The sequence below is a fragment of the Eriocheir sinensis genome, chromosome 57, assembly GCF_024679095.1.
Source record: "Eriocheir sinensis breed Jianghai 21 chromosome 57, ASM2467909v1, whole genome shotgun sequence".
Lineage (NCBI taxonomy): Eukaryota > Metazoa > Arthropoda > Malacostraca > Decapoda > Varunidae > Eriocheir > Eriocheir sinensis.
The window spans coordinates 3,551,814-3,563,908 of record NC_066565.1 but is presented as its reverse complement, the minus strand read 5'-3'; the positions used below and the strand labels follow the sequence as shown (position 1 = coordinate 3,563,908).

The following is a 12,095-nucleotide window of genomic DNA, read 5'->3' as shown; positions in this document are numbered from 1 at the left end:
TTGTGTCATTGTGTAGGTGTGGGTGTTTTTCTATATGTGTGTGGGTGTGCAGGTGTGTGGGTGTTTTTCTATATGTGTGTGGGTGTGTAGGTGTGGGTGTTTTTCTATATGTGTGTGGGTGTGAAGGTGTGTGTGTTTTTCTATATGTGTGTGGGTGTTTTTCTATATGTGTGTGTGTTTTTCTATATGTGTGTGGGTGTTTTTCTATATGTGTGTGTGTTTTTCTATATGTGTGTGGGTGTTTTTCTATATGTGTGTGTGTTTTTCTATATGTGTGTGGGTGTTTTTCTATATGTGTGTGGGTGTTTTTCTATATGTGTGTGGGTGTTTTTCTATATGTGTGTGTGTGTTTTTCTATATGTGTGTGGGTGTTTTTCTATATGTGTGTGTGTGTTTTTCTATATGTGTGTGGGTGTTTTTCTATATGTGTGTGTGTGTTTTTCTATATGTGTGTGGGTGTTTTTCTATATGTGTGTGTGTGTTTTTCTATATGTGTGTGTGTGTTTTTCTATGTGTGTGTGGGTGTTTTTCTATATGTGCGTGGGTGTTTTTCTATGTGTGTGTGGGTGTTTTTCTATATGTGTGTGGGTGTTTTTCTATATGTGTGTGTGTGTTTTTCTATATGTGTGTGGTTGTGTAGGTGTGTGTGTTTTTCTATATGTGTGTGTGGGTGTTTTATATATGTGTGTTTTCTATATGTGTGTGTGTGTTTTTCTATATGTGTGTGGGTGTTTTTCTATATGTGTGTGTGTGTTTTTCTATATGTGTGTGTGTGTTTTTCTATATGTGTGTGGGTGTTTTTCTATATGTGTGTGGGTGTTTTTCTATATGTGTGTGGGTGTTTTTCTATATGTGTGTGGGTGTTTTTCTATATGTGTGTGTGTGTTTTTCTATATGTGTGTGGGTGTTTTTCTATATGTGTGTGGGTGTTTTTCTATATGTGTGTGTGTGTTTTTCTATATGTGTGTGGGTGTGTTTTTCTATATGTGTGTGTGGGTGTTTTTCTATATGTGCATGGGTGTGTAGGTGTGTGCAACCATCAATATATACAACAACCACAAGATCATTTACATGACTATATCTCAACCAAAAAAAGAAAACCATAATATCACTCCACTGCAACCAAAAACCTGCACTGGGAAAAATTAGAAAACTGGAAAAATCTGTAATCTTGAAAAAAACTGGATGAAAAAAATAAAAGAAAAAATATGTAAAAGTTGAGAAAATGAAAAAAAATAAAAATAACGGATATGAAAAACTGGAAACAAGAAAAAAAAGAAAACAAACAAAAAGAAAAAAAAATTAAAACAAGAAAAAAAAAATGAAAAAAATGGAAATAAAAAAAGGAAAAAAAAGAGGAAACTGGAAAAACTGTAAGAAAAAATGAAAGTAAATAAGAAAAAGGAAAAAATAATCATGGGAAAAAAACTGGTACAACACTCACTCTGTTCCACCAGCTTCCGCTCCAGCTCGGCAATCCTCCGCGCCTCATCCATCTTGCCGGCCTGGAGGGTGGGCGGTGCAGCGGCGGAGACGGAGGCGGTGGAGGGGACGGAGGGCACACGCGCTTCCTCCACCTCACTCTCCAGCTCCATGATCCTGGTGTTCAGCTGTCTGTTGTGGGAGGTTAGTCATCTCTCTCTCTCTCTCTCTCTCTCTCTCTCTCTCTCTCTCTCTCTCTGACCCCCCATTTTTTGTTCTTTCTTTTTACTTACCCTCCAGGACCTTTTCCAAAACACTCACATTTTTCTCTTTTTCTGATTGATTTCTTACAAGTCTCAACAAAACTCTTTCCTTCTTCTTTCTCTTTTTTCTTCCTCTGTTCAACTGCTTTCTCATTAATTTCTTTGAATCCATTTCTTTAAGCTTATAGGAACTGTGCAATGGTTTCTCCTTCCTCGTTAATTCATCGGTTGAAAACAAGTGCAAGTCTGAATCAAAACCTTCTATCCTTTTTCTTTCTTACTTTCTTCTCTATTCTGTTTGTCTGCTTTCCCATTGTCACATCTTTGGGTCCAATTCTTTAACCCGGTAGCAGCAGGGATCATGTTTCTTAATGGTCCCTTCAAGCGAGAGAAAAAATCACCCCTCACACAAACCATTTCATAATATATATCAAAGCATTTGTGATCAATTTATGTATCATCTATTTTGGGGGGTTTATATCATGGCACAAATTTGGCCCGTCGCTGCTACACGGTAAAGCCACCAGGTTAAGCTTCTCGGAACTCTGCAATGATTTCTCCTTTCTGATTAATTCATCGGTTGAAAACAAGTGTAAGTCTGAATCAAAACTTTCTATCCTTTTTCTTTCTTATTTTCTTCTCTATTCTGTTCTTCTGCTTTCCTAATGTCATATCTTTGAATCCATTTCGTTTGGCTTCTCGGAACTGTGCAATGGTTTCTCCTTCCTCATTAATTCATCGGTTGAAAACAAGTGTAAGTCTGAATCAAAACTTTCTATCCTTTTTCTTTCTTACTTTCTTCTCTATTCTGTTTGTCTGCTTTCCCATTGTCACATCTTTGGGTCCATTTCTTTAAACTTCATCAAACTCCACAATGTTTTCTCTCATTTTTCTTTCTCCCAGACTTTCTTTTCTCTCCCTTTTGTCTTTGTCATTAACCGAGATTCATTTAAGCTCAACATTTCACTACAAACAGGTACGGCATCTCTTCACTCTGTACCAATTTTTCTCTCTCATATATGTTCCCATCACCAAAATCGCCTTAACCCGGTAGCAGCGACGGGCCAAATTTGTGCCATGATTTTAACCCCCAAAAATAGATGATACATAATCTGATCACAAATGCTTTGATATATTATGCAATGGTTTGTGTGAGGGGTGTTTTTTCTCATTTTTCTCGCTTAGAGGGACCATTAAGAAGCATGATCCCTGCTGCTACCGGGCTAACCATTCCAAACATCTTTAATTGACATGTACCTTTCTCATGCTGGTCACTCCTCTCTGTCAATCTTTTTTTATTTTTATTTATCAATCTTATTTATTTATTTTTTACGTCAACGCCTGTAGCACTGGTAGGCTTTCTTGTGGGGCCTGGTGGTCTGCCCAAGCCCATCATGGCGCAGGCAAGTGTTTATAGTGGCGCCATTTTTTCTCGGCTCATGCTGCCCCCCGGAGCTCGTTTTTGAATGGCTTGGATGGTTCTTCTAGAGTCTGGGTTGATGGGTGGTCTTCAGGACAGCATGTTGGTAGTCTTAGGCCACTCGGCGGTGACTGAAAAATCCCAGGTGGTAGCGGTGGACTCGAACCTGCTTTTTATTTTTTTTTATTATTATTATTATTTTTTTTTTTTTTTTTTTTTTTTTTTTTACCGCAGTTCAAGGTAACAAATGTGAAAAAAAAGTCTGCTACTCACTGCTCCAGAATGCGGTGAATGCGGGGCCCACACGCTAACCACTCAGCCACCGCCTCCCCAATCTACATCTCTAAGCTTCATGTACCCGAAAAAACAGGTACAATTTCTCACTCTCTCTCGCCTACACACACTCATCACAAACACCTTAACCATACACCTTTGATTAACATATACTATCATCATGCTGGTCACTGTTAGGTCCGTGTTATCCATTAGTGACAAGCATAATATCCCCGGCATGCCCCCAAGAGTGGTTCCCCGACGCCCATCCCAAGACCTCACTCCAGGGTTGTCGCTGTGTTTGGTTTTCCACACAGCGCAGCGCATTCACCTCCTTGCATGACCCAGCGCCCCAGACATACAGCACCACAGGGAGGGGAAACGTAAGGGGGTTTAGTGGTCAGGGGAGGGAAGGGAAGGAACGGTGGAAAGTATGGGAGAGGAAGAAGAGAAAGAGAGAGGAGGAAAGATGGAAGGATGAAAGGGTTTTGTGGTATGGGAAGGCAATGAAGGAAGGAATGATGGAAAGTATGGGAGAGGAAGAAGAGAAAGAGAGAGGAGGAAAGATGAAAGGGTGAAAGGGTTTAGTGGTAAGGGAAGGAAATGAGGGAAGGAATGGTGGAAAATATGGGAGAGGAAGAAGAGGAAAAGGGAGGAAGAGAGAAAGAGAGATATACACAGACTAACAAGGAGGGGAAAAATGGAAGGGTTTAGTGAAGGGGGAAGGAGTAAAAAGGAAAGAAAGGTTGAAAGAATGGAAGAAGAGGAAGAATAGAAGGGAAATGGAAAAGGAGAGAAAGAGAGAGAGACAGACCAACAAGGAGGGGAAAGATGGAAGGGTTTAGTGATGGGGGAAAGGCTTGGAGGGAAGGAAAGGTGGGAAGAGAGAGAGAGAATAGGAGAAAAGGAAAGAGCAAAGAGACAGACAGACACAACCCAGCAAAGAGAGGAGATATGAAAGGGTTTAGAGGTATGGGGAAAGAAAGGTTGAAAGAATAGGAAGAGAGGAAGAATAGAAGGAAAAGGAAAGAGCAAAGAGACAGACAGACACAACCCAACAAAAAGAGGAAAGATGAAAGGGTTTAGTGTTAAGGGAAGGCAAGGTTGAAAGAATAGGAAGAGAGGAAGAATAGAAGGAAAAAGAAAGAGTAAAGAGACAGGCAGACGCAACCCAACAAAGAGAGGAGAGATGAAAGGGTTTAGAAGTAAGGGAAGGCAAGGTTGAAAAAATAGGAAGAGAGGATGAAAAGAAGGAAAGAAAGATTAAAAAGACAAACAGACAGCCCGACAAGGAAGGAAAAGACGAAAGGGTTTAGTGGTACGGGAAGGCAAGGTTGAAAGAATAGGAAGAGAGATAGAATAGGAGGAAAAGGGTTGAAGGAATAGGAAGAGAGGAAGAAAAGAAGAAAAGAAAGATTAAAAAATACAGACAGACAGCCCGACAAGGAGGGAAAAGACGAAAGGGTTTAGTGGTACAGGAAGGCAAGGTTGAAAAAATAGGAAGAGAGATAGAATAGGAGGAAAAGGGTTGAAGGAATAGGAAGAGAGGAAGAAAAGAAGAAAAGAAAGATTAAAAAGACAGACAGACAGCCCAACAAGGAGGGAAAAGACGAGAGTTTACTGGTGGGAGAATGCAAAGACTACTAAGATTTTTGGCCCACAAGAATTTAGACCAATGGACATTCACACAGTGCTTGGGTTAGACAAGTGGAAGGACATGAGGCGACATATTAAGCATGAAATTATCTTAGGAAGTCTTAGAACCAAATTACAGAACCAGTTGCAATAGTTAAAGAATTAGTTATTAGCACCAATGATGAATGCTGGAGGGAACTGACTTGAGTTTCTTTAATTTTGGATTTCTTGTTTATCTATTTGAATTTCTTTGATCTATTTGACGGACTTTGTTTTATCTATTTGACTGACTTTGTTTTATCTATTTGACTGAGTTTGTTTTATCTATTTGACTGACTTTGTTTTATCTATTTGACTGACTTTGTTTTATCTATTTGACTGACTTTGTTTTATCTATTTGACTGACTTTGTTTTATCTATTTGACGGACTTTGTTTTATCTATTTGACTGACTTTGTTTTATCTATTTGACGGACTTTGTTTTATCTATTTGACTGACTTTGTTTTATCTATTTGACTGACTTTGTTTTATCTATTTGACTGACTTTCTTTTATCTATTTGACGGACTTTCTTTTATCTATTTGACTGACTTTGTTTTATCTATTTGACTGAGTTTGTTTTATCTATTTGACTGACTTTGTTTTATCTATTTGACTGACTTTGTTTTATCTATTTGACTGACTTTGTTTTATCTATTTGACTGACTTTGTTTTATCTATTTGACTGAGTTTGTTTTATCTATTTGACTCTTTGTTTTATCTATTTGACTGACTTTGTTTTATCTATTTGACTGACTTTGTTTTATCTATTTGACTGACTTTGTTTTATCTATTTGACGGACTTTATTTTATCTATTTGACTCAACCTTCTCTTTATCTATTTGACTTGTGTTTATATTTTATCTATTTGACTTGTGTTTGTCTATTACTTGAATCTATTTGACTTGTGTTTGTCTATTACTTGAATCTATTTGACTTGGGTTTGTCTATTACTTGAATCTATTTGACTTGATCGATGCAGTAAATTTAGGGCATTTTATATATCTCTTTATCATTTAACTCAAACTTTTGTCTCCATTATCCTAAGCAAACATAAATGGGATAAAAAATGATGAAACAAATATACCAATACAATAATGAAAACCACGGCAATGTGTAAATAATATCAAATGAAATATATTTTCAACCCGGTAGCAGCGACGGGCCAAATTTGTGGCTTTACCGTGTAGCAGCGACAGGCCAAATATGTGGCTTTACCGTGTAGCAGCGACGGGCCAAATTTGTGGCTTTACCATGTAGTAGCGATGGGCCAAATTTGTGGCTTTACCGTGTAGCAGCGACGGGCCAAATTTGTGGCTTTACCATGTAGTAGCGATGGGCCAAATTTGTGGCTTTACCGTGTAGCAGCGACGGGCCAAATTTGTGGCTTTACCGTGAAGCAGCAAACAGGCCAACTTTGTGCCATGGTATAACCCCAAAAAAATAGATGATACATAAACTGATCACAAATGCGTTGATATATATTATGAAATGGTTTGTGTGAGGGGTGATTTTTTTCTCATTTTCTCGCTTAGAGGGACCATTAAGAAACATGATCCCCGCTGCTACCGGGTTAAAGTCATGGTTCTCCTGCCCTTCCATTGTTCGTGCTAAGAAAAAACAGGAAAATCAAATCAGCTCCCAACAAGTTAATAATGAGAGAGAGAGAGAGAGAGAGAGAGAGAGAGAGAGAGAGAGAATGATCATGTCGACAGGTTAATGAATGAGTAAGTTCCATCACCTCACCTGTTGCCATTACTCGTGCTGATGATGTTACCTGTGTGTGTGTGTGTGTGTGTGTGTGTGTGTGTGTGTGTGTGTGTGTGTGTGTGTGTGTGTGTGTGTGTGTGTGTGTGTGAGAAGAAAAGAGAGTGAAGAGAGAAGAGAAAGAGAGGAAAAGAGAGAAAGGAGAAAAAATAAACAAAAGAAAAGAAGAAGAAAAAGAAAATGAGGCAAAGAAAGGAATAACAGAGAGAGAGAGAGAGAGAGAGAGAGAGAGAGAGTGTGTGTGTGTGTGTGTGTGTGTGTGTGTGTGTGTGTGTGTGTGTGTGTACCGAGACCCCCAAACCACACATACACACATAACCCATCCATTCATTTGTCAGTATCCATAATCAGTGTCAACATCCTCATTCATGTCCACTGTACACACACACACACACACACACACACACACACACACACACACACACACACTAACGCAAACACACATCCACACACACACACACACACATACATCCGCCCTGTGTTGCCGTAAGACTAGCAACATAGCGTAACACCAACCCAACGCAACACAGACTAACCCCAAGGCGACCCATGCAGTGTTAGTGTTGGTGTAGGGCGGTGAGGGAGGGAAGGAGGCAGGGTGGGGGCGGAGGGCAGGCATGGGGGTGGGTGTGGAGGCGTGGAGGGTAGGCCAAGCGAAGCACAACAAGCCCAAGCAGCCCAAGGTGGGGTATAAATGAAATAAAACAACTTGGTTCCATTCACGATTAGCTGCATGTATTTAAAAAAACGGATAATTCTATACAGGTATAAAAAAAATGTATTGACTTAGAAAAAAACAAAACTTGGGGGTGACATTCAGTAAAAAAAAAAAATTACTATATATATATTTAGTATGTATATATATATGTATAAATCTATGGATGTATAAATATATAAAAAACGATAGTAGGACAAAGATAAACATATGCGTGTGTAGTGCTTGCGGCTGGCCACGGACTAGCCCCTTACCTCTAGGACTAAATAGCAAGGACTCACTTTTCTACAGAGGAAAATTGAGACTGCCAAGTATGCGTCAAGGGTTGCTTAGGCTTGTATAGGACCTCCTCCCTCCCTCCCTTCCTCACCCCCTCACCCTTTCTCTCTCTCTCTCTCTCTCTCTCTGGTGTGTGTGTGTGTGTGCGTGTGTGTGTGTGTGTGTAATAGAACGGCTAGCGAAAGGAAGATAAGGAACTGGAGGAAAAGAAAAGGATAAGAAGGAGATGAAGGAGGAGGAAGAGGAATATAGATGCAGTGTTGGTAGAATTATTGGTATAGCGAGGCGAAGAGTAATTTTAGGGAAAGGTTATGGTAAAAATAGCTTGAAAACACAGGCATTGAATACAGAGGTGAGTGAGTGAGTGCTGATGTGAGTGAGTAAGGAAATGAAGGAGGAGGAAGAGGAGGAGGAGGAGGACAAGGAATACAAATGAGGTGTTGGTAGAATTATTGGTATAGAGAGGCGAAGAGTATTTTTAGGGAAAGGTTATGGTAAAAATAGCTTGAAAACACAGGCATTGAATACAGAGGTGAGTGAGTGAGTGAGTGAGTGCTGGAGTGAGTGAGTGAGTGAGTGCTGGAGTGAGTGAGTGAGTGAGTGAGTGAGTGAGTGAGTGAGGAACCATAACACAAACAAGCACACACATAAAAAAAAGAAATGGGAATAGAAGATAAAAAGAAATACAGGAAGGAAGGAAAGAGGAAAGAACTTCAGAGAGAGAGAGAGAGAGAGAGAGAGAGAGAGAGAGAGAGAGAGAGAGAGAGAGAGAGAGAGAGGCAAAAGGAAGAAAGAAAAAAAGAATGAATAGGAGAGAGAAACAGGTGGAGGTATGGAGGTAAGGGGTGGGTTGTGGCTATCATGCAACATACAACACACACACATGCAGCCGGAACACAACAACAGCGGCGGCAGTCCGGGCGGAAGTGACGCAATACACAGCAATGGAGGTGGAGGTGGTGGTGGTGGTGGTGACACAGAGCAAGGTGGTGGTGAGGCGCTGGCTGCTGGTGATGAGGGAGGTGATGACATGACCTTCACCTCACCTCACCTCACCTCCCATGACCTTTGACCTTGTGGAGTTTATACAAGGACAACAACACCTCTCTCTCTCTCTCTCTCTCTCTCTCTCCGTCTTTTCTCTCCTCAATCTCTCTCATTCTCTCTTTCCTTCCATGACCTTACACGGTATACTCAAATAAACACAGCAGTCCCGTTTTTTACGCAAGATCTCCTCCTCTCTCACCTTCCTTCCCTGCCCCATCTACACCTTCTCCCTTACTCCCTATACCTGTTCTGTGCTGGTGTGAAAGATGTGGTTCTCGTGCCTCTGTATATATTGATGGTGTATTTTTTTTATAGTAAGGAAGTAGCTCAAAGGGGATAAACAAGGAATGGATAGATAGACAGTGTGTGTGTGTGTATGTGTGTGAGATTCTAGTATTGTTGACGCTGGTTACTATATCAAGGAGTCTGGGCAACACAACACTCACACCTACATTTCACTTCAAATAAAATCAACTTTGTGTGAATAAATATCGTACAGTGTAAAACTTTCCAAGCTGAATGCAAGACGGTTCCATTCACAGCGCAAAACGAGAGAATCTTTGCATTTGAACTGAGTGGTTACGTACAAGCCGTTTTGAGATCAAGTCATGCGCTCGACTATATATACATTAAATGAGATAAGTAACGTGTTAAGTACGTATAAAAAAGGTGAAATTAAATAACAACAATGATAATACTCTCAAGTTTGCGTGTTTAGCCAAGTTATCACAGACCACGAATTCAGGATGAGAATGAAAATGACTAAACTCGACACAAATTCACCGTAACCGCCACGCCCTTACGAATGATACGACAAAAAAATCGCTACTATAAATTCATCATCGCCACCTCTCCGTTAGAAATGATATGACAAAAAAAAAAAAAAAGATCTCTACAAATCCATCATCTGCGCATCTCTCTTATGAATGACATGACGGAAAAAAAAACACTATAAATTAATCATCGCAAACTCTCCCTTACGAATGACGACACAAAAAAATCGCTTCTATAAATTCATCATCTTCGCCTCTCCCTTACGAATACAATACGAAAGCAATTTAAAACAAAGCACCTCAAGTAGTAAATGCAATCTTTTCCGCGTCCCCTCCAAGCACCTCCGGATAATGGCAGGTACGTACGCAAATGCAAAAATTCGTAAGCGTAAAATAATGCCTTCGTAATGTCTTTTGTCGTTAACTTCATTTGTCGCTTCAGATGCACGGACGCAGAGAAAACAACCTCTCACTCTGAACTGGTGGCTCGCTGGTCCCTCTCTGGGCTATGAATCCGCTGGTCCAGGTTCAAATCCCGGCCTGGCATGTGGAAAGCGCTATCGGATCACAGGTTTAGCAAGACGCCTCTCCACCCGAAACTGACCTCTCGTTTGGTCATTCTTCACTTTTCTCTTTCGGTCTAGATTTGAATCCCGGCCTGGCATGTGGATAGTGCTACCAGATCACAGGTTTAGCAAGACGCCTCTCCACCTGAAATTGACCTCTCGTTTGCTCATTCTTCACTTTTCTCTTTCGGTCCAGGTTTGAATCCCGGCCTGGCATGTGGATAGCCCTACCGGATCACAGGTTTAGCAAGACGCCTCTCCACCCGAAATTGACCTCTTGTTTGACCACTCTTCACTTTTCTCTTTCGGTATAGGTTTGAATCCCGGCCCGGCAGATGGAAAGCACTACCGGATCACAGGTTTAGCAAGACGCCTCTCCACCCGAAATTGACCTCTTGTTTGACCACTCTTCACTTTTCTCTTTCGGTATAGGTTTGAATCCCGGCCCGGCAGATGGAAAGCGCTACCAAATCACAGGTTTAGCAAGACGCCTCTCCACCCAAAATTGACCTCTTGTTTGGCCATTTTCCACTTTTCTCTTTCGGTCTAGGTTTGAATCCCGGCCTGGCATGTGGATAGTGCTACCGGATCACAGGTTTAGCAAGACGCCTCTCCACCCAAAATTGACCTCTTGTTTGGTCATTCTTCACTTTTCTCTTTCGGTCTAGATTTGAATCCCGGCCTGGCATGTGGATAGTGCTACCAGATCACAGGTTTAGCAAGACGCCTCTCCACCCGAAATTGACCTCTTGTTTGGCCATTCTTCATTTTTCTCTTTCGGTCCAGGTTTGAATCCCGGCCCGGCAGATGGAAAGCACTACCGGATCACAGGTTTATCAAGACGCCTCTCCACCTGAAATTGACCTCTCGTTTGGCCATTCTTCACTTTTCTCTTTTGGTCCAGGTTTGAATCCCGGCCTGGCATGTGGATAGTGCTACCGGATCACAGGTTTAGCAAGACGCCTCTCCGCCCAAAACTGACCTCTTGTTTGGCCATTTTTTGCTTTTCTCTTTCGTCGGAGCAGCGATTAGGCGGCTTTTCCTCCTACACTGTCTTTTTGTTGCCCTTGAGTTGCTTCCTGTACTGTAAAAAAAAAATAATAATAATAAATAAAAAGTACAGGGGAATTATTTTTTGTCCGAAACTGAAAAAAAAAGGTACGATGTCGCTTGTCACAATGAAGAAGCGACTGAATCATAAGCGTAACATCAAGAAATCGTGGGTTTTTTTCCGCAGCTGCAAAAAAAATAAAAGAAAAAGTACTATGGAATTTTCTTTTTGTCCGAAACTGAAAATAAAATGTGAGATGCAGCTTGCCACAATGAAATAAAAAATAAAAAGTACTGAGGAATTATCTTTGTCCGAAACTGAAAATAAAATGTGAGATGCAGCTTGCCACAATGAGGAAGCGGTTGAATCATAAGCATAACATATCAAGAAATCGTAGTTTTTTTCCGCAGCTGCAAAAAAATAAAAGAAAAAGTACCATGGAATTTTCTTTTTGTCCGAAACTGAAAATAAAATGTGAGATGCAGCTTGCCACAATGAGGAGGCGACTGAATCATAAGCATAACATATCAAGAAATCGTGTTTTTTTTCCGCAGCTGCAAAAAAAATAAAAGAAAAAGTACTATGGAATTTTCTTTTTGTCCAAAACTGAAAATAAAATGTGAGATGCAGCTTGCCAGACTGACGAAGCAACTTAATCATAAGCGTAACGTATCGAGAAATCGCCTTTTTTTCTGAAGTTGTAAACAAAATAAAAGAAAAAGTACTAAGGAATTATCTTTGTCCGAAACTGAAAAAAAAAGGGTAGGATGTCGCCTGCCAGACTGACGAAGCGACTGAATCACAAGCGAAACATATCAAGAAATTGTCGTTTTTTCTGCAGCTGCA

The 12,095-nt window shown here is 40.6% G+C and overlaps 1 protein-coding gene and 1 long non-coding RNA gene across 10 annotated transcripts in view; one reads left to right on the top strand and one right to left on the bottom strand.

The window, feature by feature from the left end:
- LOC126984615 (protein Hook homolog 3-like) overlaps window positions 1-12,095 on the bottom strand; it is a 111,594-nt gene that overhangs the window by 16,319 nt on the left and 83,180 nt on the right. For all 7 annotated transcript variants that reach the window (XR_007737137.1, XR_007737136.1, XR_007737132.1 and 4 more), the window contains exon 13: window positions 1,445-1,614. Coding sequence is in view for 2 of the 7 variants with exons in the window: in XM_050838407.1 (XP_050694364.1) it covers window positions 1,445-1,614 (170 nt within the window). In the remaining 5 variants the exon portion in view is untranslated. The remainder of the gene's footprint in view (window positions 1-1,444; window positions 1,615-12,095) is intronic.
- Window positions 4,218-11,117, top strand: LOC126984616 (uncharacterized). Of its 3 annotated transcripts, none has more exons than XR_007737138.1 (3): window positions 4,218-4,364; window positions 4,482-10,984; window positions 11,103-11,117. It is a non-coding gene; the product is annotated as an uncharacterized LOC126984616 (long non-coding RNA). The 3 variants fall into 3 exon arrangements; XR_007737139.1 differs by lacking the exon at window positions 4,218-4,364 and having other exon boundaries at window positions 4,580-4,711; window positions 4,866-10,984; XR_007737140.1 differs by lacking the exon at window positions 4,218-4,364 and having other exon boundaries at window positions 8,016-8,164; window positions 8,345-10,984.